This window comes from Misgurnus anguillicaudatus, chromosome 19 (genome assembly GCF_027580225.2).
Source record: "Misgurnus anguillicaudatus chromosome 19, ASM2758022v2, whole genome shotgun sequence".
In the NCBI taxonomy this organism is placed as follows: Eukaryota; Metazoa; Chordata; class Actinopteri; order Cypriniformes; family Cobitidae; genus Misgurnus; species Misgurnus anguillicaudatus.
In genome coordinates, this window is record NC_073355.2 from 29,758,499 (window position 1) to 29,783,869 (window position 25,371).

A 25,371-nucleotide genomic window follows, 5' to 3' on the forward strand; every position below is an offset into this window, starting at 1 on the left:
ACTTTAGGTGCATTACCGCCACCTGCTGGTAAGTCACGAAGGTTAAAATCAAATGATCCTATTTACACATTTTATTACTTCAACTGTAAACATTTTATTATTTTATATAGAACAAAATATTCAGATACAGTATTCGTTTTTATTTGTCTTATTTTTTTTATATTTTAAATCTATTTGTCAACGTAAAACATATTTATTTTATTACTTGAGATTAATTATAATATTTTAATTATTTATATTGACTACAATCATCACATTTTTCTGGCTTATGGTATACAAACACTATGATAATATCTTGGTATGCCACTTTTTAAGACACCTGTGCTTTAACTTTTGTTATTAATTAACGGTTTTGCAATAAAAAAAGACTAAACATTTCCACATTTTGTTATATGTACAAAACCTTTACTTTTATTATACATATAAAACATGAAACCGTTAATCATTAGCATAGTGATACAGTGTAGCAAGACATTTGTAGGTGTACATTTTAAACTATTCATAGGAGAACTTTGAGCTTTTTCACTTTACCTATTAAAAGGAGCGTTCACCCAAAAACGAAAAATCCGCCATCATCCACTCACATACCTCATGTTGGTACAAACCTGCATACATCTCCCCGCTCTGCCGAACATGTTTATAACCAAACTGTTTCTGAGCACCATTGACTTCCATAGAAGCAGTTTTTCCTACAATGGAAGTCAATAGTGCTTCTGTTTCCTGCTTGATTATAAATATCTTCCCTTGTGTTCAGCAGAACAAAGATATCTATACAGGTTTGTAACAACATAAGTGTGAGTAAGTTATGATAGATTTTTTATTTTTGGGTGAACTATCCCTTTATAAGTTAAAATAGCCAATTAATCTATTCATTCACCAACATGACTATAAATTAAAATACAAAAACACCAAATGTAGACAAATGTCAGTTTAAATAATAAAGCCAACGTCTTCTACACAGATCATGTATTATTTTCCAGATCTCTCATCACACATACTTCCTTTCTTCCTCTTTGTATTTGTGCTGAGAGTATTAGTGCTCACTGTAATGACCACAATCCTTGCTTATCAATTCTATTTTGTGTATCAATTAGACACAACACACTTTATCTTTATGTCTTTAAATCAGTTCACTCTTACAGGTTTAAAGTTATAGGTCCATGGTCTTGGCATCAAACTGAAGTCCATTTTTTCTGCTTCGCACACAGAGTGAACCAGTTCCAAATTACTGCAATATTCTCTGACATTCTGTCATTTACAACAACATCTTCAACTAAGATTAGACGTTCGCTTATTAAATAAAATAAATTGTTGCTCGGTCTCACATTCCAAAATTTACAAAGAAAAACTCATATTTTAAACATCTTGTTAGAAGCCAAAAAGCCACATTTCTATCCAATGTTTCCTTGATCCAATAAATGACGTCTGGGATCTGAATTGGATTTAGTGGCATATTCCAATCATACGTTGTGCTCTGACCTCATCCCATTCATTTCCGTCTACGAATATTAGCTTCAGCTGAAAAGTGTTATTGTAAGAATGTTATTTTTTAATATTGTGTTCTATTTAATTCGAATATATGATGTATAATCTTACTGGTGTAATCTTGGGGCAGCATAGGTTTAGAAATGATTTTTTTCAAGGCCTCCACCCACTCCTTTTGCTCACGCTCCTGCTCACACATGAAGACGAACTGTCGATCAGGTGTCTCCACAATTACCCCACATTTCCATTTGTTGCCTCTTGTCCCTTTAGGCACACACTCCCTCACTGAATACCCATGCTCCTCTGAGCCGATGAAAACAACTCCAAGCTCAACAGGATCCTTTGAAACAGAAAAAGACATTTTAAGATATATTAAATATACATCACATTGAATTTATTGCACACTTTGTATCAGTTTAAATATAGCAAGTTCAAGTAATTGTGTGAAATCAGGACATTTGTTTGTATGCATTGACTTGCACATTACATTTAGAAACGCTGGCAGACTTCCTGCCCTTTCTAAACTAAAATAAAGCAATCCCAGACTGTGTCCTATGAAGCAATACAATTCATACCAGCTGTGTTTTAAAATAGAGTAGTTTCCTGTCCAGGAAATCCAAGACAAACCATCTTTTCTTGAATGGCTCTCGTTGCTGTTAAACATACACAATCACACAATAGTCAGTATTATTTGCTTATATACCAAATTAATTAAAAAGTTTCAATAATACACAGAACTATACAAGCTTCCTAAATATACAGACTTGCACATATCTTACAAAAATGAAAATGAGTGTAAAATGAGTGTACAAAGTGCAATAATATAAATATAATAAGTGCTACAATAAATATTTTAATCTTTTTGCATAGGCATCACAGAAAATGTAGATATGAAAAAAATTAAATACATTTAAGATTCATATTGCAAATTGTGCCACGTCTTACCAGAGGACCAGTCTTTTCCATGTAACCTTCTTTCAGATAGTTTCTGGTTATCCATGGTATTAACTTTACAAAAACAAAAAAAAACTGTTCAATGATTGAATAGCAAAAATCAGAACAAAGAAATTATTACTCTGACACATTTCATCAAACATTTAAACTCTGAGACACTGAGATTAAATGCATTTTTCCCAAATGACATACTATACTGCACTATGTACTATGTACCAGTGGCGGCCGGTGACTTCTTTTTTCGAGGGTGCTCGATGCGAAGTTCGTCACAACATGTATGTAGCTGTCATGTGTGTTTTGTAATTTCAAAATATGTCTTTGGCTCATCGAGTGAACCTATGTGCATCACGTGTCTTGTCAAAATAAGTGTCTGCTGCAGACACGTCTAAAGGGTTTATGATAAAAGAGACGCTCGCGTTTGCCAGATACTCGTATAATCTCATGTGTAAAATCAGAGTTTACTGTTAAGGGAGTGTTTTGCGTGTATTTTGTGAACGTGAGCGTCTCTTTTATCATAAACGGTTTTGACGCGTGTGCAGCAGGCACTTATTTTGACAAAACACGTGATGCATGGTTCACATGACACAACAAACATATTTAGAAAACGCGAGCAACACACATGATTCTCCGAACACATATTTTTAATTTGCACCCCTTGAAAGAGAAGTCACCAGCCACCACTACCAACCCGTGGGTTGAATTTTAGAAGAGTAGTATCTTTCCAAATGGAACACTTAAAAGTGCTGTGTGTAGATTTTAGCGGCATCAAGTGGTGAAATTGCGAATTGCAACCAACCAGTCCACTGTTCACCCCTCCCTTTCACAAACGCATAGAAACGCTACAGTAACCGTGACAGAACAAACATGTCATCGTCTGAGACAACATAGTGACAAAATGTGCTCTGTAGAGCAGTTTGCCTGTTTAGGAACTCACATGTAAAGGGATCGCGGCGTATGTAGATAGAAATGTTTCATTCTAAGGTAACATTACAGTTCATTATGTAAGGTCTTTATACACCACTGATAATATAGTGTTCTTCCAGACAAGGGCAAATGCACAGTGCACCTTTATTGGTTTTAAACTAACCAGAAGTACAAGGGGTTTTCCAGAAGAGGACAAATGACGTGAAACGCATAGTAATTAATAGTCCGCTGACTAGTATGTTTACTTGTAGCCGCCGTATATCCTACTTTTGTTGTCTCCTGATTTGTCTGTGTTTTCTCCTGCTTTTATTAATGTAAAGCTGCTTTGAAACAATTAAACATTTGTGAAAAGCGCAAATGATGTGATTCAATAAATTTAATTCAATCAAATTGAATTGGAAAAAAGTAATGCAAGTCAATAAAAAAAATTTTTGTTTATTATGACTTCACCAAGCATCAGACTGAAGTGTAACCATCTTCGTATGTAAACTTTGCTCTCACGGCATCTGATAGACCCACATCTCTTCTAATACTGTGTATCTATATACACAGCGGGTCTTCTTACATGGAAGTCACGTCATGTTTCTACAGTCGTACAGTAATGGACAAACTTTTCTACAGATGACAAGTAAACTTATGGCTAGATGCCACTAAAAACCCACCTGACACATTTAAATTGACTAAAATAAGACCCAAATCTATGACCAGAAAGCAGCATAAATCAAATTTTTGTACAAAGGACGCACAAACTCACAAAACCTGTTCTGGTGTATATCATTTGTTGAAAGATCATTCATGTTGTGAAATAGGATGGAAGAGAAGCCAGTTTATGGTTTTAGGAAGTAAAAGCACTTGGAAAAGAGGAAACTTGTAGAACTTCCTTTTTATGTGTCAGTGTAGGCACAATTACAGCAAACGTTTATGTAAGAAAGATAATCATAATTCTTAATTATAAAAGGCATGTAACAAAAATTATAAGCATTGAGATGGCACATAGAGCTACAGTTAGCAGAAGACACTAAAACAAAATCTACTTACATCTCCATCACTAGCTGTAGGAAAGGCCGTTTTTAGGTAAATGTGGCGGATAGCTCGAATTGCATTAAACCAACTCACAATTTCCTATAAAGGAGGAATTACAGAACAAATGCTAAAAAACATTTTTGAGTTGGACAATGCTGGAGAAAACACAGTAAAAGAGACAAAAACATAATAATTTAAAGTGTTCACCTGTCCACTTTTATGGTAAACAAAAAGATTTCGGGTGTGATCATCCACACAGTAGGTGATCTGAAGGCCATTAACATTTTTTATCTTCTCAGGCTGGAAAGTTGCATTGAGGTCCTTCACAGAGATGATAGCCTTTGGCCCCTTAGCTTCCTAAAAAGACAAATGAATAAATAAAGTTACATTCTGACTAACTCATTTGTGCATCTATCAATTTATTACATTATGTTTATTTTAATTGTATTATTGAAATGAAATTGCCTAGATGTCCTCCTCACATCTTCCTTGTAGTACTTCAAGGTAAAATCACGCACTGAAAGAACAAACTTCCTCTCGAGATAGTGTCCGTTATCCTTCCCTTTCTTCCATAACATGCCCTCAAATACACCTAGAATCAAACAAAATAGTTTTGATGAAAGATTGTTACTCATCACTAATCTTAGCAGAAATACGTTTACAAATGTCGTAACTAAACATTCAAAAAAGTTTTTCCTGCTCCTATAGTCTTGATATTGGTGGTGACTCTCCGGGATTACTTAGAATGGATTTATTTATCCAGTGAAAAGTGTGCAGGGAATGGGAAATTAAAACCCTGAATTGGAGCTGGACTCAATACAGAATGTGTACAACTGGCCAATGAATTATTCGAAAATAATGCACACCCAAGTTGGTAACCGCGGGTGTGGATTATTTCGAAATAATTCAAAGCACAGGATTTCCGCTATATTCCGCTTATACCACGGTTACCACAAACATTCCTCTGGTGGTTATTTTAAAGGGGTCATAGCGTGAAAATCTGATGATTTCATGATTAAGTGCTATAATTGAGTCCCCAGTGCTTCTATCAACCTAGAAAAGGTGAAAAAAATCGACTCAGTAAATTTGTTTGGGTAAGCCACTTTTTGCAAGCTCGCAAAGTAATACGAAGTATTTTGAGCTAAAACTTTACATAAGCACTCTGGGGACACCAAATACTTATTTTACATCCTAAAAAAATCTCATAATATGACCCCTTTAAGACATTTGACCGGTCAGGTGTGCATTTTACAGGAAAATAATCAACACTCGTGTGACATTTCTCAACCAATCAGGATAAAGCATTTAACAGGCTCCTGGTATAAAATAGCTGTGTTATACAAGAAGAAATACCGTTGTACTGAAAATCGGCGCAGCAGTGTGATATTAATTCCAAACAGAATTCTTGTTCACTCTTGCTTGACATTGCTAAAAGATCCAGTGTGGGTTTTAGTAGCATCTAGTGGCGAGATTGCGAATTGCAACCAACCTCAATTTCGAAACGCTAAGAGAAGCTACGGTAGCTATCACAGGACAAACATGTCGTCTGAGACAACGTAGCGACGAAACGCGCTCTGTAAAACAGTTTTTCCGTTTAGGGCTACTGCGGAAACACGGTGGCAACTTCCATGTAAGGAGACCCGCGGTGTATGCAGATAAAAATGACCCATTATAAGGTTATACAAACAAAACAGTTCTTATGTTAGGTCTTTATACACCACTTATAATAGTTCTGTATATTATATTGCATTTCGGTCAATAGATCCTTCTAAAAGTCCCACATTGCACCTTTAAACCTAAAGCTCACATAACACACGCTGTTTCTGCATTTCTGATGTTAATCTGAAATACCTATAGAGTAGTATTACATCCTCTATATCTCTGAAGAGTCTTTAGTTTAATCAGATTTATAAAAGAAAGATTAGCTGTACCGAATCTTTCCGATAACGTATGAAAAAATTAAGAAGGAGGAGTTAATACCGCGGGAGGAGCGAATACGAATCATGCAACACTATACAACACTGTTTAACTTAAGATGATTCGGTACATGTTCGTGTCATTAATATAATATGCAAGCGCCTATTTCCAACATAAGACAGAAGTCTTACTTACGGCATGCAACTCATGACCCGGTTGAGACTTTTCAATTAAATCCAGCGCATTAAACACACACGCGAAACTCCGCTGCTACCTCGGATAATAAATTATTCCAATGTTTTCATAAGGCTGACTTTCTTCTCCTTATATCCAAAAACACACTTCTTCTTTCGTGCCATTGTTGAGTTTTGAAATTAAACAAAGCTGTCGCATGATGTGATGTTTGTAAGTTCTAGCATCTCCCCCTGATTGATGGGTGGGCGGGGTTTTCCGGGGGAAGTGCCCATAAAAAGAAGTGATAAGTATAGAAACCCCTGAAACTTGTATGAACCCTGTCGAAATGCATTTCGGCATAAAAAATACTCTGTAACACACCCAAGTGCTTTGCACGAGGAAACAACTCTATAACTGTGTTAATAAGTCAGAATGCTTGAAATACCAATCAACCACCCCTTTAAGATGAGTGGATGAATCCAGTTTTCCAGTTTTTCCACAATAGCTTTGTTTCTGGAGACCTTTATGAAACTCATTATTTTCAAGTTTCAAGTCTGAATAATTTGCATAAAATTGTTCTTCTCAGTGCATAAAAGTGGACTTACAAAAAAATAGTTTATGTTATAAAGCACATGGTCAAAAGGATATAATCTAAGTATAAAACTGGACTACCTGCCGTGTAGGGTCGTGGTCTGTTTTGCTCTGTAAACTCCATTCTTTCATATTTGGCTCGAATCCATTGTTCTCTCAGCACCCTACGTACACACAGCACCCGTTCATTATTAACCAATAACAAAGCACATCAGATAAGTTTAGTGTAATATTTGATGCACATACAAAGCAGCCAATCACAAATCAAAAGCACACTGGACAGAATTAAAGGCTAAAAACTTTCAATACCAGAAAGCCCTTTTGGTTTAATTAGAAGTTCCTCTTACCCTGACCAACAATAGTACACAAATTTTTTCCATGCCAGCAAGATGTTGCTTGATCAGCCTTTTATATTTTAAACTTCCCGTAATGTAAAACTGTTACGTTTTGATACAGACTTGGTATTAAAACGTGCAGAAGAGGCTGAACTACTTACTCACAATCTTCTTGCCGGGGCTGATAATAAAAGACAGGGACATATTTCTCATAGATGCATTTTGCAGAAGTGTTTCCTCTGGCCTTCATGAACTTCTCATCCACATTTTTATTAAAGGGAAACATAAAGGTATTAGGGTTCATAACCATGACTTAACATAACCACTAGATCCAATGACTGTACAGCACAATATATACAATTAAAGGTATACTATACCTCTACAAGCTCATCATCCCAGAAGTCCAAGCGTATGGACTTGATACGACTCACAGTGGGAAGATTGCGATGCGTTCCAGAACAAGTCAGACACACAAATATTCCCAGTGTATATGAAGCCCAGTCTGGATCTTTAAAGGGAAAGAGGGACAAAGAAAATGTCAAATTACTGTCTAACTAACTAAAGATGAATAGGTAAACAAAAATCCATAGATTATCTAAATAATATGTGAATCAAGTACAGCCAAGATTGCATAGCACATTTCATTCACGGAAATTTAAAGTGTTTTACTATTTCTATTTGAAGCCATAAGAAGAATTAGTTAACAATCCCAGCTTCCTTGGTGTAAATGATACCTATGATCAAACTAGTCAACATTTGAAGTGGATCAAAAAAGTTAATCAAAGCTGTCCTAAGACAAGAACGGGCATTGGGTATTGGTTTTAAAGGTGCAGTGTGTAAATTTTAGTGGCATCTAGTGGTGAGTTCGTGAATTGCAACCAACAGCTCAGTCCAGTGCTCACCCTTCGCTTTTGAAACACAAAAAGAAGCTACTGTAGCCACCACCGGACAAACATGCCATCGTCGGAGACAACTTAGTAAAAATACTTTGTTCGATAAAGGCACCTGTAGAAACATGGAGGCTAGGGTTGCCGCAGTGACAAAATTTTCCCACCGGTTAATCAGCGCGTGACAAACGAGTGGGAGGGGCTTATAAATGCGCATGCAGACGTGCGCAAAATTACTTTCACTTTTAAATTACGCAACTGTTTAAATGCAGCGCTTGCGTACGCTGCGTTAAATCGCGTATGATTTGCGTGCAATGCGAGTGCAACAGCTGGTTAAATTAAGTGCTTGAGTCGATGTGCGCAGGTAATTCTCACTGAACCCGCCAGTTCCAAGCAGAGCAACCGGCTACTTCTCCATAAAGCGCTGCTTGAATGATGGGTTTATTACTTTTCTTGATGAAAAACACAACAACAAAACGATCTTGCTTATATTAAACATCATATATGTATAACAAAAACAAGTAAGCACGCTGCTTCTGCCATCGTCTGGATAGTTAGCTCGCCTCACACACTCTGACAGTAAGAAATGAAATCTGACACTTGCAGACCAGACGCACGTTTAGCTCCGCTGAATTCAGGCAGCAGACACATTCAGTTGTTAGTGTTTGCTCTCTATAACGAAACTAAATGATTTAATTACAAAAAAAATTTTAAATGACGGTGAAAGGCGGTGTCGCGGTGGGCAAGTGATCCAACCGTGAGAGGCTGAAGCACCGGTAATCACCGTTTCACCGACTATCGCGACAAGCCTAATGGAGGCACAAAATGGCGACTTCCATGTAAGGGGACCCTCGGTGTATATAGAAAAAAACGTCACATTCTAAGGTAATAAACACATAACGATTCATTATGAAAGGTCATTATACACCCCTGATAATATACTTTTGTATATTATTTTGCATTTCTGTCAAGAGATCCTTCTAAAAAATTACACACTGCACCTTTAAGACAACTTTTATGAAAGGTTTTGGTCAACTTCAAATGTTGACTAGTGTAGTTTATAATGGTTTCTTTAGACACCACATCACCCTGGTAATGTAACCATATTTTATAGTTACCTTATTATAAATAGGCCTACATCAAAATGTAGTTGTAACCTCATGTAGTTACAACCTTATGAATGTTTGCCAAGATGACAAACGAAAACAAAAGTTTCAGCATACACATTTAAGAATGAAGCATACTTTAGTGCAATGGTATTCTGACCGCGGGCAAGAGGTTGCCGCACAGAGTCTGTGACGTGCCCGCCAAAGCACATTCTAATAATAGTCTTAACTGTAATATTTATTGCATATTTTTATATAAACTTGGCTTCTTTTATGTATTTTAACATTTTAAACAATGATAAAACATATCAACAAGTAAAACAAAAACTGTTTGAGTAGATAAATATATAAAAAAAAGTTAAAAGTACCCCTCCCTTGCTCACAAAAAGGTTGGAGAACCGTGCTTTAGTGCTTACTGTAGTATATTCTGTAGTATTAAATAAATTAATAAGCTGTATCAAACACTGTACTATAGTTTAATAATAAAAACATTGCAGTATCTTGTAATTTTACCAGTTTTCTATAGTAGCCTACACTAGTATTATTATTTGTTGCATTCATGTAAATGCAACGGTGACATGAAACGTACTCACCTGGCGCTCCACAGTCCGCACAGCTGCTATTGTCTGGAAGCTTCGCTAAATCTAGAAGTGTCTTTTTGTTCTTTTCCCGATTGGCCATAGGCAAAATAGTTTTAAAAACATATATATTTGTTATCGTTTCCCGTTTCTAAACGAAGAAGCCCGTTGAGTCACTCGCGCGCGCGTGATTAGTGGTCCAGTCACATCAGACTCGATAGTGAAATGCGTGTCAGTCAGTGCGGTAGTCTTCCGCAAGAAATGACATTACAATATAAACACTTTGCGTTTACTTCCTGGACGTAACGAGTGTAATACACATGTGTGCATATATAAATAACAGTTTATGCCACTTCGTGTGACGTACTCAGTACTTTAGTATTTACTGCAGTACACTTATAAAATTAATAGTTCACACCATAGTAAACTATTTAAGTGCACTACAGTATTTAATCCTGTTTATAGTTTTGCTATAGTTAATATTATAGGATACCAACGTATACATTAACAAAGTGCAGTAATTATAATACCACAGGGTACTATAGCCTATTTACATTATTATAGTAAATACTAGAGTAGCCTACTACAGTATTTTTCATGTGAAAGTGTTTCCACATTTACTGTCATTATGTTAAACATAGCACACATTTTGATTATAATAATTATTATTATGACAAATGTTGCAGTAGTAGCAGACATCAAGAGGTAAAGTTTCCAGGAAAACAAATTTCCAGTCATGTAACTTTATAATTTACATTGTGATTATATACAAAAAATTAATGCAATCTCTTTACAAGTTCAAAAAAATGGGTATGAATTTATTGTCCTACATCTATTATTAAGTAGATCAAAAGCTACCCGAATTTAGCCGATAGTTTCACTGGGGAAGTGAAAAATTGAGATTCATTGTTGTAGTTTCAAAAAACCAAAATAAAATTGACTATTTAAGTTCCACGTCGTTTAAACCACACAGTGATAAAATGAACAAGACAAATATGTACATATTTTAACAGCAACATCACATACAGTTTTTAAACTTTACAGGCAAAAGCATTTGCTGGCAAATAGCAAATTTATTTCTTAAAATTCTAGAAAATGACAGAACAATGATCTTCATAAAGAGCCACAGCAAATTCATAAAAAAATAGTACAAATGTCCATAAGAGAACATGAAGCCACACACTTCATCTGAGTATTACATATTTATATATTACTGTACAAATGCATATTTACCAGCAGCCCTTAAGTGGCTGCTTAAAGAGGTGTGCAATTTAAGGAAACTCTGATGCCAGGAACCCCATGGTGCTTTTAGGAAGAGTGAAGTGAATACCATCCAAATAGTGCAAGAATCTGAAAAAGAGAAAAGTGGGACGGTTAAGTTTAACATTAAAAGTAAACGCACAACCACAGCAACAGACAAGCAAATAATGTATAAATAAAAATATTTCAAAGAGGACTAAGTCACCATCGGCTATTTTTGACCTCTGCAAAACCCACATCCTCTCCCTCCAATGCAATGCATTTAATTAGTACCGTGCATCCTGACCATGTTTAGTTTTTGCATCAATACTTGATCATGTTAATGAAATAGATCATACAATATTAAACACAATGTATCCTAGTTTTCCACAGAATAAGAATTTTGACATGTTTTTGAGATGAGTGACTGGCAAAGATAGCAAAGCTGTGGTAGCGCTGTGACCTTGCAACTATGTGGTTTAACAAGTGTGGCCGACTAACAAGTAAGCCAGGCTTGTTGACTCTTTCATTTGCTCTAAATGCTGCGTATAATCTTAAAGAGTGAAATTTTCACCAAAGGGTGTTACCCATATCATGGTTTAAACTTAGAGTGGTATATGAATAACTGGAAATGATCTCACTTTTACAGTTATTCTAACAAAAGAAAGTCTGCGTATATTTCTAGAGCTGGGCTTTTGTTTGTGATGTTTGTATCCTGCTGCTGCTATGGAATGCTATTTAGGTTTGTTTCTGTATCTAAAGTAAACAGGTGAATTGATACTTCTAAAAGCAGTAACAAAACAACATAATAAAACAGGTTTGTACCCATTAAAAGGTAGTTTGTCCTATTTTAAGAACCGTATGCATAAAATGTATTCAAGTGGCATGCTTTCGGAAACATTATTTTGCATGTTAAAATTTTCTATTCTAAGGTCACGATTCGATTCTCGATTTTTACTTTTTTTGAAAGACAAAAAATGCTATGCCATTATCATTTATTATTATAATAGTTTCACATTAGCATGCGCATTGCATGCTTTTCCTCGCATGGGGGTTTGTGGGCTTCACTTTACGCGAGAGAGCTTGTAGAGATAGGATTCCTTCTTGCACGAACATGGACTTAATGCGCGCTTCTTGGACTCCTAGCATCTGAAATAAATCCAGCGTGTCATGAGCAGCTGCGCTTCTCTCTGTCTCAGGTGGACGCGCTTTCGCATCTGTCCTAAGTCTAAACATAAACTTAAGTAGTAATCCTTATGTATTTGTTTAGTTTTATGCGTTTCATGCGAGCTGAGGCAAACTATCCCTTTTGTTTCAAATATAACCCGCTGCATCTTGGCACCTCTCTCACTCCCGCGCAATACATCCCTTGTGTTTAAAATATACATTTCTGAGAGGTTTTTTCCCCGGTTGGCAAGCTGACCAAATGTGACATGGCAGCATCGACGATCCCATTTTTTAATTCGAAGTTCGAGGGTTTGACTTAATGGAAATCATGACACCCTTAATGCAGACTACATGGGAATCAATATTTGACTTCTTGTTAGCGCCCCATCTAGTGGATAACTCGAGCATGTCTGATTTAAAATCAGATTCCACCAGGGAAACAAACTATCACAAAAAAAGCAGTTCCATGCAAGTGTTTTAATATTAAAACTGAAAAGGAAATTATAAGGTGTCATTCTGTAATATGTGCATAGTAGATAGGGTGGCCCTTCGTGCCATTTTCGCCGGACGCATCCTGACCAGGATTTCGGGTGCGTCCTCTGAAAGCTGCATTGGTTGACCGCATACGTCATCGAGGTTTAATATTTCAGGTTCTATTTCCAAGTCACCAAGACAAGTCACTTGATTGGCATTTCCTGCATGTCAGGGAGCAGGAATAAAAACCCTGATTTTAAATCCTGCACGCTTAACAACCTCCCCAGTGCAAGGAAATGGCAGAGCCATGCGTATTACAAGCTCATGTGCGAGCCAATGAAGGGTCCGAGTCATGCCATTACAAGTTCAGGTCCGAGCAAGAGTCCAAGACGCGCGCATTAAATCCAGGTGTGTCCGAAAAGAAATCTGCGTGCATTACCAGTTCTCTGCAAAGTGAAGCCCACAAATCCTCTCATGAAAGGAAAGAACGCAATGCGCATGTTAATGTGAAACTATGATGATAATAATAATAACTATCGCCAACTATCGACATGAAAGCCCGCTAATGGCGATATGTCTGACGATCGTCGATACACAATAGACCCCTTCAAGTTTTGTAAACATTGAATGACTATCGGGTGCGTGCGCAGCATGGGGTCAAACTGTTCTTACAATTTAGGCTTTCTAGTTTAATCTAACAGGGCTGAAAAATGATGACTTACCTGAAATGAAGTGAGCACTACAAACACAAGTCTCTTTGATATTTTCATTGTCCCAGTCTGCACATTAAATTGCTTGCAGCCAGATGTTGTATTTTTTTGTTTTTGAGATTTGCAGGAATCCCGAAAAACTTAACGGAAGACCTGGTGCGATTTTCACAGTCCACGAGGCAAGTAGGCATTTTTGACGATACCGAATAATACGCAACTCAATCTGCTGTAATGACTTTTCTGACCCCGACATGCGCAGTGGGAACCGCCTGTGACGTGAACTGTGAAGGGGTCTATACTATTGTCTATCGGCACAACCCTGCGGTCGACCAATGCGACTTCCGGAGGATGCACCCGAAATCCTGGCCAGGAGCCATCTGGCGAAAATGCCACGAATGGCGATCCTAATTGTAGACGATTGAATGCGTCTATAAACTCTCACCTGCGTTTGATCTTCCCCTGCTCCTTTAGTTTCTCTGATCTACAGATGGCACGCAGGGTGGGCAGATAGTCGAGAGAAACTGCTGTTCGGTTCCCCAGGGTTCCAGCTGATCTGTTGGCGAGCACTGACCGCATCACCTCACCTCTCATCTCCATCACCCTGCACAAAAAAAGAGATTAGCTCTCATCTTATAACTTGCCTACTATAACCTACTCCCAAAAAATTATGTGTGACCTGATCCAACAATAAGCCACTTTGACAGAAACACATATTTCCTTAAATTTCTAAAAATAAAGCCTCAGCTTAGATATAATAATTAAAATGTTGTCTGTCATTATACTATGTCGGTTTATAAAAAAATAGACACCAAACCATTTTTAGACATTATTTAACAGAATGATTAAAGCATTTAATAAAACACTTATAACAGGTCAAGTATAAATACGCCCACTTTGATCTACAGTAAATTAAGTAACATTTAAAAAAATTCTCACCTTGGTTCACAGGGAGTATTTTGAGCAAGGCTGAAGCCTTGTCTGTGTGAAGCCACAGGAAGGCTGAGCTCCATCTCTGCATCTCTTCTGATGTCCTCTTCTAGGTGTTGTGCTCTGTCCCACGCTTTCGAGACAGCAGCCCTGCACATACTAAAGCTCATATGTCCCAGCACAGCGTGGATGTCTTCCCCACTAATCCCAGTTACCTTGCTTGAACACTCTAACCGAACATCATCAGTCATCCCACTTTTGACCTCTGCACCGGTCCAGCAAAAGTCCCGTAGTCTGCAGATTCCCTCCGCCTGCGAGGGCTGACAGTGAAGAGACGAGTCCAGGAAGGACATATTATCTATATACTCTGCTAAGCTGCTTAAGCATTGTAACACTGGCTCGCTCTTCTTCCTCTCAGCCTCGGTTAACACAGCGCGCCTTGGTTTTACTGGAACATCTTTGGACACTAGTGTCGCAGACTGATCTGCTGGTTCATTTGTAGTCTTTTGGGCAAGAGGTTTAGTGGGTTTAGGCAGTGAGATGAAGTCATTTTCTGAATCCGAGTCAGAATGGAAAACATCTTTATTGCCCACGCCGAGCTTCTTTCTCCCCCTCATTCTGGAAGACAATTTCAGAGGACTACTGTCATCAGAGGGCTCATCCAGAAGATCTAAACTCAGGGGCTGAGAAATGTGCTCGGGTTGAGGTTGTGTGTTTGGTGCAGGTTGGGATCTGAAGGTGGATGGCTGTATGGGAGGGGTGGGCAGAGGGAGTAGACTCTCCATATTTGAATAAAGAAGATTAATGCCCCTTCTGTGGACCTCTGAGAGAAGATCCCAGCATTTAATGCTTTCACGTACTGAAGACTCATTCTGTAAAATGGGAACAGATTGATCAGGAACCAATTCTTTAAATAAACATTGTAAAGTGCACATAGATAGGTGGGCGGCACAACCAAAACCAGAGTTTTTTATGGTAATGATATATAGCTTATATATAGTTGGTTATGTGTTTTATTCCAATGCAACAATACATACCTGTATATACAACATAGCTCGATGTACAAATGTCTCCAATAACATTATATATGTTATCCATTTTATAATTAAATACATTATGTTAATATTCTGGCAGGCTTTACTTTACATCTTGCAAGGAAAATCTAGCCAATATCTATATGATATATATAAAATAATATATAAATAAAAATGTTCTGAAATGTATATCAATATTTTTGTTTATATATATATAATATATACAAATATAAATAAAAATGTATACACATGTAAATGTTTCTTAAAATACATACATGAATGTGTATGTATTTATATATACACATAATTACACACAGCACACCCTCATATATTATGCAAAAATGCACTTTTATTTTGTATGCGATTTGCGATTAATCTTTGCCCAGCACTACAAAAACATCTCTAAACATATATCTGTGCCATTGTTTTGTCTCAAGATGCACACCAGTATTGTTTTTGTATGGTATTATTATAAAAAATACTTAAATGTCCTAATATAACAAAATTTTTAGTCCTGGATTAATCTGAGCCTTGTCAGGAGTTTTATTTTTTAACACTAGGGGGCAGTTTCCCAGACAGGGCTTACCCTAGTCCAAGACTAAAATGCATGTTTGAGCTACTTTCATTTCAAAACACCTTGTACTAACATATTTTAACATATGTCAGTGCCATTGTTTTGTCTCAAGAAGCACATCAGTATAGTTTTTTGTAAGGTTTGTAAAAACTTGCTAAATGTCTTAAAAATATTAAGCCCTAGTACTGGATTAATCTAAATCCTGTCTGGAAAACCGCCCCTAGGAGTTAAATATTTTAGAAATGTAAAAGCACTTACCTTCAGCAACAATTCTTCAACATTGTCCATTTCCAAATTCCGGATCCCTAACACACTTTCTGTGCATGCACTGTGGCAGGGTGGTAAACTATCCCCACCCAAATCTGCAGCTTTCACAGACTCATGAATGTCACTCTTAACCGCACACTTGATATCTATGGGGTGAATTGAGACATTTTTGAATGATACTGTTTATTCAGACATGTCATACTTTTAGCACCCTTCTTCTAAATCTGTAAAACATGTTTACCTGAGGTAGGTAGAGGTTTTTGCACCTGCTTTCCACCACCACTGCAGGCCCAGAACTGCAGGTGCAGAAGGCTTTGGCGGATATCACATCTGTTCAGGTCCAACAAAGAGGATACATCCCTGGCATCTGTTCTCATATTTTCGGCCAAACACAGCAGCTGTAGGTAACTGGACACATCTGTCTGAAAAAAAATCAACAGAATTGACCATCACACACACGAGGATGTATAAGAGACAAGATAATCTTTGTAAAGTAGAAAATAATTACCACTGAAGGGACTTTGAAATGGATTTCTTCAAAGTACCCATCAAAGGTAGCACCAAAGGTCGGATCTGCAAAAAAGCATGACAGACAATTAATTTATAACAAACTACTACTGTTATTTATCATTATACTAGGGCTGCACAATAAATCGCATGCGACTGTCATGGGCATCTTGTTAGTAAAGCCGGTTTCTTGATAATAATAATTAAATCGGTAGTAGTATTAAATTGATAGTAATAATAAATCAGCTGCTTTCAGATGGAGCGGCATTTACTACACAGAGCCGTAGTTCACTGACAAGCGGGGAAATATCGAATGCAAAATTGCACAGAAATGGCTTTACGTGACAATCGCGTGCAATTTATCGTGCAGCCCTACATACATACATACATATATGGGTGATTCTCACAAAACCATTGAAACACCACGGCACTAATGATTTTAGCTTTACAATGTGTAATATATCCGTTATGTTGTAATTTAATCAAATTAACATAAAAATATTAAGAAAAAAATAAATGGATGTTTTGCTAGACTACTTTAGATAAAAAATATTTACTGAATATTCACGTATAATAATAATGAAAAAAAATTAGGAAAATGATGTGTCCATGCCTGATGTTCTCACCCTCCGCAACACTTTTTGAGAACAGTTTAAGCACACATACAGAATTTTAATAAAGTTTGATTTTGAGTGACCAAGCACATGGACCAGTTACTTCAAGATGGCAGGTAAGATAATTTTTTTACAGTTAATTTGAAATATTGTCTTGTCAGAATGCTTACACGACATTTTGATTATCATTACCGCAACAGATGCTTATTAAATGTTAATTAAATTAATAGAAGCATAATACTTTGATTTTAAATGCATGTGCGGAATCTCCAAATTATGTTCTTTCAGGTTTGTCATGTCATTTTGAAAATATGTCAGTGTTGATGTTTTCTGACTGTTGCGGTAATGAGATTTTTTAGGACTAATTTTTTTTAATTGTTACAAAAAGTGTTAAATGATAAGTAAAAGTTTTTAAATTAATGTTCCCATTTACTCCAGACTTTGTTTTTCAATGTCTGGTGGGGAAAAAAGTTAATTTAAGCAATTTTTACATTTTCATGCTTGACATTTTTAAAACCAAGTTTTCGTGAGAATCACCCATATATAACCGAACTAAACTCACCGCTGGTTGTTAAAATAACTGGTCTCTTGGTTGTGGTCATAAAGGTTTTTACTGCAGCCAGGAACCCAGTGTCGTCATCAAAAATGATGTCCACCTCCTCAAATAATATGAGAGATGTAGCAGTCCTCTTGCCCTGATCTTCAGTAGTGATCTTGGTGCTCGCTGGTACTTCCCCAGAACCTTGTTTCCCTTTCTGTACCGTCTCCTTCTTCGGGCATGCTTTCATTGCTTAATAAAATAAAAATATGAAACGTTGCAGATAGCACACCAAGATGAAGCTTGAAATTATTTCTGAAATGCAGGATAAACCTCAAAAGGTTTAATCATGCTCAAGTCCAATTTATAGTCGTGCGCGTGTCAGTTCTAGGCAAACCGCAAGCACTGTGATTGGTCCACTAAAACCCCTCCAGTCAGGTAAAAAAACTGCGTCATAGGTATTTCCGTTAGCGACGGTGAGAACAAAGATGGGGCAAGTTGAGGAGTGATTTAACTCAAACTGCAACACAAGTCGCTGTTTATTTACTTCCATCACTGCTGGTCATCTCAAAACATACACAACAAGTTGCTGTTTCTTCTTCATTTGTGGGTTAAACTAGCCAAGCTGCTTCTTCATTGACGGTTAAGCTGCTACTGTGGTTACACTTGTAAATACCGCCTACCAGCGGTCTGCATGTGTGTTTGCACGTCCACGCGAACGACGATGCAGAAGTACATATAAAAACTGACACTTAACCTACACCGTAGGACCTACGCACAACTATAATGAGCCCTTTAGTGACAATTAACTTAGATCAATGAATTGTTGATTTTACCAGTTTGTGCTTTCTTGTCCTGGTTGTTTGCTTCTTTGCCACCAGGCCTTACACCTGCTTTAAAGAAACTGGCCAGAGATGTAGGAGCTAAGCCTCCTTTCCTAGATGGAGCACTTCGAGGAGACTGAGGAGGCTTCCTGGGAGATGATACCACCCTTCTGGGTGAGTTAACCTTCCCTGTGATTACAAGAGAAATGATTCAACAATTTACACCACATATTCACCACTTAAAAAATCTAAAGCAATGCCACTACCCAGCAGAGTTTAGTTACAACTTTAATCAAACACATCTGGTTTGGAAGACCATGATATACTGGTTTAGATTTGTCTGATTAGGGATGCATCTTAAATTCCCAAAGGAGAGGCCCTTATATTACACAGTTAAAAGTAAGAGAAGCACACACTGGGAGAGTTTCCAGGCTTGGTGTTGATGCTAGCGCTGCTATAATTGCTGAAGTAGGATGGTTTGTGGGCGTTGACACCCTGGATATCCACTTGGTGGGATTGAGTGGCTTCCTTCAGCTGTGACAAGATGTGGCGACCACTTCTCTGAGAAGAGGAGTTCACCTCAAATACCTTGGGAGATACAGAACCCATCATACATATAGACTCAAACTAGTATAGATACAGCAATGGTGACATAAAGGCATACTGTTTTAGACATACTATAGCTACAGTGCAGTGCACCCATCCAACTAAATATTAAAATGTGATAATACAACTATTATGATCTGAAAACATAAAAAAAATAATCAGACCTTGAATCCTAGCTCCTGAGCACATGCATAGACTGCAGCAGTCTTTCCCACTCCAGTGGGTCCAGTGATAAGCAGAGTGTTACACATAAGATCTTCCATGTCCTCCAGTCCCTCACTCATGAGCCAGGACTCTGGATACAAACACACAGCGGGGAACATTAGGAATGTGTCATATAGAAAAGCTATAGAAATATATAGTATAGGATCAAGCTTTGCTCACCGTTAGCATCATCATCTTGCTGCTTTTCCTGCTGTTTCCTTTTCTCCTCGCGGTCAGCTCTCAGTTTCCACTCTTTTAACCAGCTAAAAGTAAAACATCAAAACATACATCATATTTATGAGTAAATTTGAATCTTAAGATTAGACTTCCATAACAATAACAAAGATATTCATTTTAAGGCCCGACCTGTGTAGCTTCCGAACAGACTCCATATTTCCAATGACATCACTGGAATGCTGTGGCTGATATTTCTCTGTCCAAAGCACGTCTTCCTTTACTACATCTACAAAAATGAGCGAGCATGACAAAGATAGTCCATCAAAAACAAAGAAACTAAATCAAGTTTAAAGGTATAATTTGACAGGATGGCAACAGTTTTTAGATAAAAGTCACCTTCTGTGCCGACAGCTCCTGGAGAGGCACTCTGGTTTGCCACAGGTGATAACAGCTTTGCAGGTTGGGGTTCTTCCTTCTGCTTCTGTCGCTGTAATCGACCTCTTCGACCTCTTCTAGGTTCAGGGATGTCCTGTCCTGCCTGAGCACCCGCCTTCCCAGACGGTTCAATCACAATGATCTCATCATCCGTGTGACTGGACTTTGGTTTCTTTCCTACTTTGCCGGTTCCCTCTCCTTCATCTACACGCTTTCGTTTCCTTCCCATGACATCAGATTCAGTGGGGCAGACCGTTTTAGACTCACCCTCAGGTTCTACAAAGGATTAATAAATACAGTAAATATGTAGGAATTGCTAATTTCTTGCTAATGTGGGCAACAATTTCGATAAATTTATGGTGGTTTTCAGTCACCTGGGGCTGAGGCCTGGAGGTTGTAGTCTTCACGTCTCTTAACAAACCGTGTGAAAAACCTTTGGTGAGGAAAAGAAGGATTGGAGAGCTTTATCTCCTCGAGAAGACGTTGTCTGACAGACTCGGATATCTCTTTCCGATAGGAAGAAACCTATGTGTAAAACAAAAGATTTCCTGTTACATGTACACTAAAAGGATTTTATTTTTTTTTTAAATACAAAAAAACAAATTTGAGCCTAATAATACAAATATGATACCAACCTGATGGCATAATGATCTTTTAGCTGGAACTGTAGTATGACCCAAGGACTTTTCCAAAGAAATCAGTGGTAGAGATGGTAAATCATAAGATTCTTTCAAACGAATGAGGAAAGGATTTGTAGGCCACTGAAGGTTCCAGATGGAAAGATCTGATGAGAAAATAAAAAGATGATCATTTTAAAATATAGACAGAGCACAAGAGTTTCAAACATACAAAGTTATCCTCAAAAATGTACCTGTAACCTGTTGGACATGAACCACTGTTTGAAATGAAGTACAAGCCTGACTGTAAGCCTCTCGGCTGGCAGCAGTCTTTGCCATCTGTTTTTTAAAAGACTCGGGAAGGCCACTCTTCAAAAACTCTCTCTTTGCTCGGAATTGTTCATCATCCTGCGAGTTCTCTGATGCATCTCGACTGACAGAATAAAAATTGGGCACATTTGTAACAACTATTTTATAAGGACAAAACTGAACCAATTGTTCAATTATTGTCTGTTTCCATTCTTATTACACTACCTGCTGTCGTCAAAGATGGAGATGACGCCTGATGCTCTCTTTTTCTCAACAAACAGAGGAGCCAGTTTAGTAGCTAATAAAAGAAAACAATTGACATTTAGCATGTGTTTCTTGTGAACCTGCTGACTTAATTTTATTTATTTATTTTAAGTGCAGAAGTGATTCATAAGCAGGTGCCTTACAAGCTTTGCTTTGAGGTTTCCCCAACACCTCATTTAAACTACGGAGCTTCTTCTGATTTTTGCCACTTTCCTGTGTAGAGACTGGAGTGCTTTTACTTTCATCCAAAAATACAATAGAGTCCTGAGGATAAAACGGTGAGCGTCACTTGGATGAAATGAATAAGAGCAAATTCAGCAATCACTTGCTCTTGCAAAACTACTAAAGCCCTTTTCACACAGACATTCGGAAAAAAAAACAAAAAAAAAAAAAACGGAAAAATCACTCATTTTAAAGAGTTGAACCAACTTCATGTTGCTATGGCACGCGCGTCATTGTTTATGCGTGTTATTTATAATTTCCTGATAACTGCTTCAATCTAGTTTGCGCCATTTTTGTCGTGAATGTTGATATGCAAGTAAATCTCTCGTTTTAAAGAGCTGAACCATAAATTTTGTTGTTACGGCATTGTTTCTGCTTCTTGTTCACACAGAGGGTGATGTATCTTACTAGGTCCTCTTTTCGGCAACGATCCTAAAAGATTTACGGGACGTGTTTGCGTTCACACAGAAGCTTTTTACAGGTATTTTCTGGGACCAAAGGTCTGTGTGAATGGGGTTAAAATGGACCACAGTGTACACAAGACGCATGCGCTACCATACCTCATCATCACAGTAATTTACGCTAGACTCTTTGCTTCTTGAAGAGCGTCGTAGAGTTGTTTTTTCTTTAGTAGTGTCCTTTTTGCTTTGCTGTAGAGCTTTGGCTTTTTCCAGCAGCTTTTTAGCTCGTTTTCTTTTCTTCTCTGCATTTATCTCCTAAAGGACATTTTTGTAAATAACTTTAACTGTCTGCAGATAACAAAATTAAAAGAAACAAAGTTCACTTTTCCATCACTCAGAAGTAAAACAAAGTTAGTTACTTGTGTTGAAAGAGGGCTTGATATTTCAAAATCTCCTGCTTTTGTGGCAGACGACGGTAATAGTCTTGTGATTCTCATCCTGTAAGCAGATAAAAAAATGAATTAGTGTACATGAGAGTATAGTAGTTAAAACACAATTCGAGAAAATGTTTAATCTTACCTGATAGGGCTGCATTTCATGTCTGGTGGGCACAGCATTTCAGCTTTATAAATGCCCCTTTTGAGCCTGTTAACTTTTGGAGTGGAGGCCACGGATGTATTTTGAGTCACGTCATCCTTCGGTTTACTCTTTTGTCTCCCTTTCTGGGATGTTGAATTTGTATTGAGCACAGTGGCAGACTGTCTGTGTGAAAGATCTCTGGCTGACCTCCTCAGCTCTCTGACAGTCTGTTTGCTGCCGTCATCTTGCTCAGCTGGGCTACTTTCTTTGTCAATCTCCACCTCTTTCGTAACTTCCTTGGGTTTTGGAGGTGTAACTGGTGCATCTTCATCCATCTTTGCTGGTCTCTTTTTCCCAGCCTTCCTATCTGGCTTCTTTTTATCACCAGGACAGTTTTTCTGTTCTTCAGTCTGCTCAGGGCTGGTCACAGGTTTGCTTTCCAGAGATGTATCTTCATGTTCCTTGTCCATGGTCTCAATCTGGTTTTGCTTGCTCTGGCCTTTGTTGGTTTTGCTTTTAAAGCCATCAAGGCTAGGTTGTTTAAAGGCATTCATGAACTGTTTTCTCTCTGCCTCAGTGCTTTTGGGATTGGTGCTTGACTCCACCACATCAAGCTCCAAATCTTCTTCAAGAATAACAACATTAGATTTCCTTTTGAGGTCAGGCAATACATTTGGTTTAACCTCTGGGCTAAGAACAGCCAAAGTCTTGTTCTCTTTTGTTTTACATTTGTTTCTACTGAAAATTGATGCTACTTTAAAATCCTTGGCAACCTTAACCAACTCCTGATCCGGGGAAATGGGGTGCACCTCAGCCTGGACCGTGAGAGTTCGAGGAGAGACCTGCAGAGGAACAACTGCAGATTCACTTTGATCTTTACAGACGTTAGCATCACCCAATGTCTCACGAACAACGCTGTCAGAGCTGGTAATGTCAATGCCCTCATCCTCCTTCAGGCTCTGATTAAGCACAAAGTCTTCAAATGATATTGTGATAGTGCTGCTCGGCACAGATGTCTTATCCGCATCTTCCTCAGATTTAGCATCACATACGGGCCGGTCAGGCTCTTGAGCATTAGATACACACTGCTTTGCTTCTTCACAGCCACCCTTTGCCTTTCGGTTTCTCCTTAAGGTAGATTTCTTGTTTTTACCCTTCATCTCTGTAGGAGCACTGAGAGCAGAATTCCCACCATCTTTCTTTCTGCTTAGGTCACAATTTTCCACGGTCTCCTTCATAGCATTTGGATCAGCCTCTGTAGCAATTTTCTTCTTACCCGATTGTTTATCTAAAGAGCCATCATTACCAGTTTCAGAAGATGTATCACTAGCCTTGGCACTTTCCTTTATAGAAAGATCTTTCTGGTTCTCGATCAAGATAACATCATCAGTGGGCACTTGTGCATTCTCCTCATTGGACTTCTTTATCTCCTTGGTCTTCCTGGTTCGCTTGAGCCCCTTTGCTCTTAAAGGTTTGCCTGGGATTTCATGACTACTAACTTGCTCTGATGGTTGTGGTGAATTCTCTTTAGTTACTTGAGAGCAGCTTTTTATATTCTGTGCTGGTGGGGTCTTCTTAAAATAGTCCATAATGTTGTTGGATCGTGGTGGCGAGAATGGTTTTTCCACCGGCTTAGGAGAAAAGTAGTTAGTTATGGTTCTGACAGGTGGCGTTTCTGCATCCTTCCTTACTTTCTTGCATGGCTGGAAGCAAAGAACAACTTAAGTCTCAAAACTCAAAAGGCATTGCTTATGTGAGCAATGTTTAATGACACATACCTGACTCTCAAAATCCTCCATGACAGCTGCCATAGCAACGACCCCAGCCATCGTTTCCCCCCTAAAGATCTTCAGGCATTGATCAGGGCCGAACAACTTTTAGTCTATAAACATGCACATAAATAATCACGTAAACAAATGATTAATATCGTTTGGGAACATAAGATAAATATGTTTATGAATTATGTAAGCTTTAGTTACTATGAACGAACATTCCATAAAAACACACATAAGTGTTTACCTGTCAACATTGTTTTATCATCAAACTCCCACAAACACTCACCGGTTCTTGTATTTCCCCCAGTAATGCGTTGCAACATAGTCCACCAACTTCAAAAGTAATAAGTGAATAGACAAAATAAAGAAAAGAACGAATGTAACTATCTAACGACACTCAAACAACGCAATAAATGCCAAACCTGACGAATAACAAGCGTAACGCGTGGTATTAACCGACCACCAAAACCCGCGTTACGTGAAAATTAAATTTAAGGCATCAAAAGTGCATTAAAAACAATTTCCCAAAGCCCATTTTCTGTAATAATGTACGTTTCTGTTAAGCCGAATTGTTTTCCACAAATGGCGCCAAATATCATGGTTGTCTTTCGCCGCGCCTGCTCCACCAATCACAGCTCGTGTCGTCACACATGCTGAAGCAGGAAAAGCGCGTTTTCTGTACAACAGTACATTTCAAAATAGTAACTTTCATTTGGGTGAAGATTTTTACAAAAACAAAACGGTTTTACGTGTTTTAATTTTTTTCATCTGCATGAATTGTACTTTTGTACTTTTATTATCTCTTTTCAAATAATTAAATCGAATAAAAATAATATAATATAATTAATATAAAATAAAATAATATAGATGCTTTCACTTTACTTAAAATATAATATAATCCGCAATATCTTTTGATTTAAAACTTTTCTTTTC

The 25,371-nt window shown here is 37.7% G+C and overlaps 2 protein-coding genes across 2 annotated transcripts; both read right to left on the reverse strand.

Moving 5' to 3' along the window:
• Nucleotides 1-187: 187 nt before the first annotated feature.
• On the reverse strand, nt 188-10,324 carry adap2 (ArfGAP with dual PH domains 2). The gene is made up of 11 exons (XM_073857390.1): nt 9,990-10,324; nt 7,781-7,911; nt 7,565-7,656; nt 7,150-7,232; nt 4,869-4,978; nt 4,594-4,743; nt 4,402-4,485; nt 2,431-2,493; nt 2,061-2,138; nt 1,597-1,825; nt 188-1,518 (listed from the first exon to the last, which is right to left on the reverse strand). Exons 1-11 carry the CDS (start codon nt 10,075-10,077, stop codon nt 1,490-1,492), a joined length of 1,137 nt encoding a protein of 378 aa, XP_073713491.1. The 5' UTR covers nt 10,078-10,324; the 3' UTR covers nt 188-1,489.
• A 377-nt stretch (nt 10,325-10,701) lies between these two features.
• On the reverse strand, nt 10,702-25,087 carry atad5a (ATPase family AAA domain containing 5a). Its single transcript, XM_055194206.2, has 23 exons — nt 24,725-25,087; nt 24,442-24,545; nt 22,664-24,366; nt 22,504-22,582; nt 22,244-22,399; nt 21,605-21,725; nt 21,423-21,495; nt 21,143-21,321; nt 20,907-21,055; nt 20,646-20,796; nt 20,233-20,547; nt 20,026-20,122; nt 19,840-19,922; nt 19,620-19,750; nt 19,266-19,437; nt 18,862-19,038; nt 18,050-18,277; nt 16,875-16,939; nt 16,608-16,788; nt 16,358-16,512; nt 14,501-15,363; nt 14,007-14,165; nt 10,702-11,324 (listed from the first exon to the last, which is right to left on the reverse strand). The coding sequence occupies exons 2-23, from the start codon at nt 24,490-24,492 to the stop codon at nt 11,246-11,248; spliced, it is 5,367 nt and encodes a 1,788-aa protein (XP_055050181.2). The 5' UTR covers nt 24,493-24,545; nt 24,725-25,087; the 3' UTR covers nt 10,702-11,245.
• Nucleotides 25,088-25,371: the final 284 nt, after the last annotated feature.

Coding starts and splice junctions, on each gene's coding strand:
- adap2 (XM_073857390.1), bottom strand. CDS start 10,077: ATGGCCAATCGGGAAAAGAACAAAAAGACACTTCTAGATTTAGCGAAG. Junction 7,912..9,989: donor TGCGGACTGTGGAGCGCCAG/GTGAGTACGTTT, acceptor TTCCCTTTAAAG/ATCCAGACTGGGCTTCATAT. Junction 4,744..4,868: donor TGAAGTACTACAAGGAAGAT/GTGAGGAGGACA, acceptor TTGTCTTTTTAG/GAAGCTAAGGGGCCAAAGGC.
- atad5a (XM_055194206.2), bottom strand. CDS start 24,492: ATGGCTGGGGTCGTTGCTATGGCAGCTGTCATGGAGGATTTTGAGAGT. Junction 21,056..21,142: donor TCATGTCCAACAGGTTACAG/GTACATTTTTGA, acceptor TTTTCTCATCAG/ATCTTTCCATCTGGAACCTT. Junction 19,923..20,025: donor TCTGTTCGGAAGCTACACAG/GTCGGGCCTTAA, acceptor TTTTACTTTTAG/CTGGTTAAAAGAGTGGAAAC.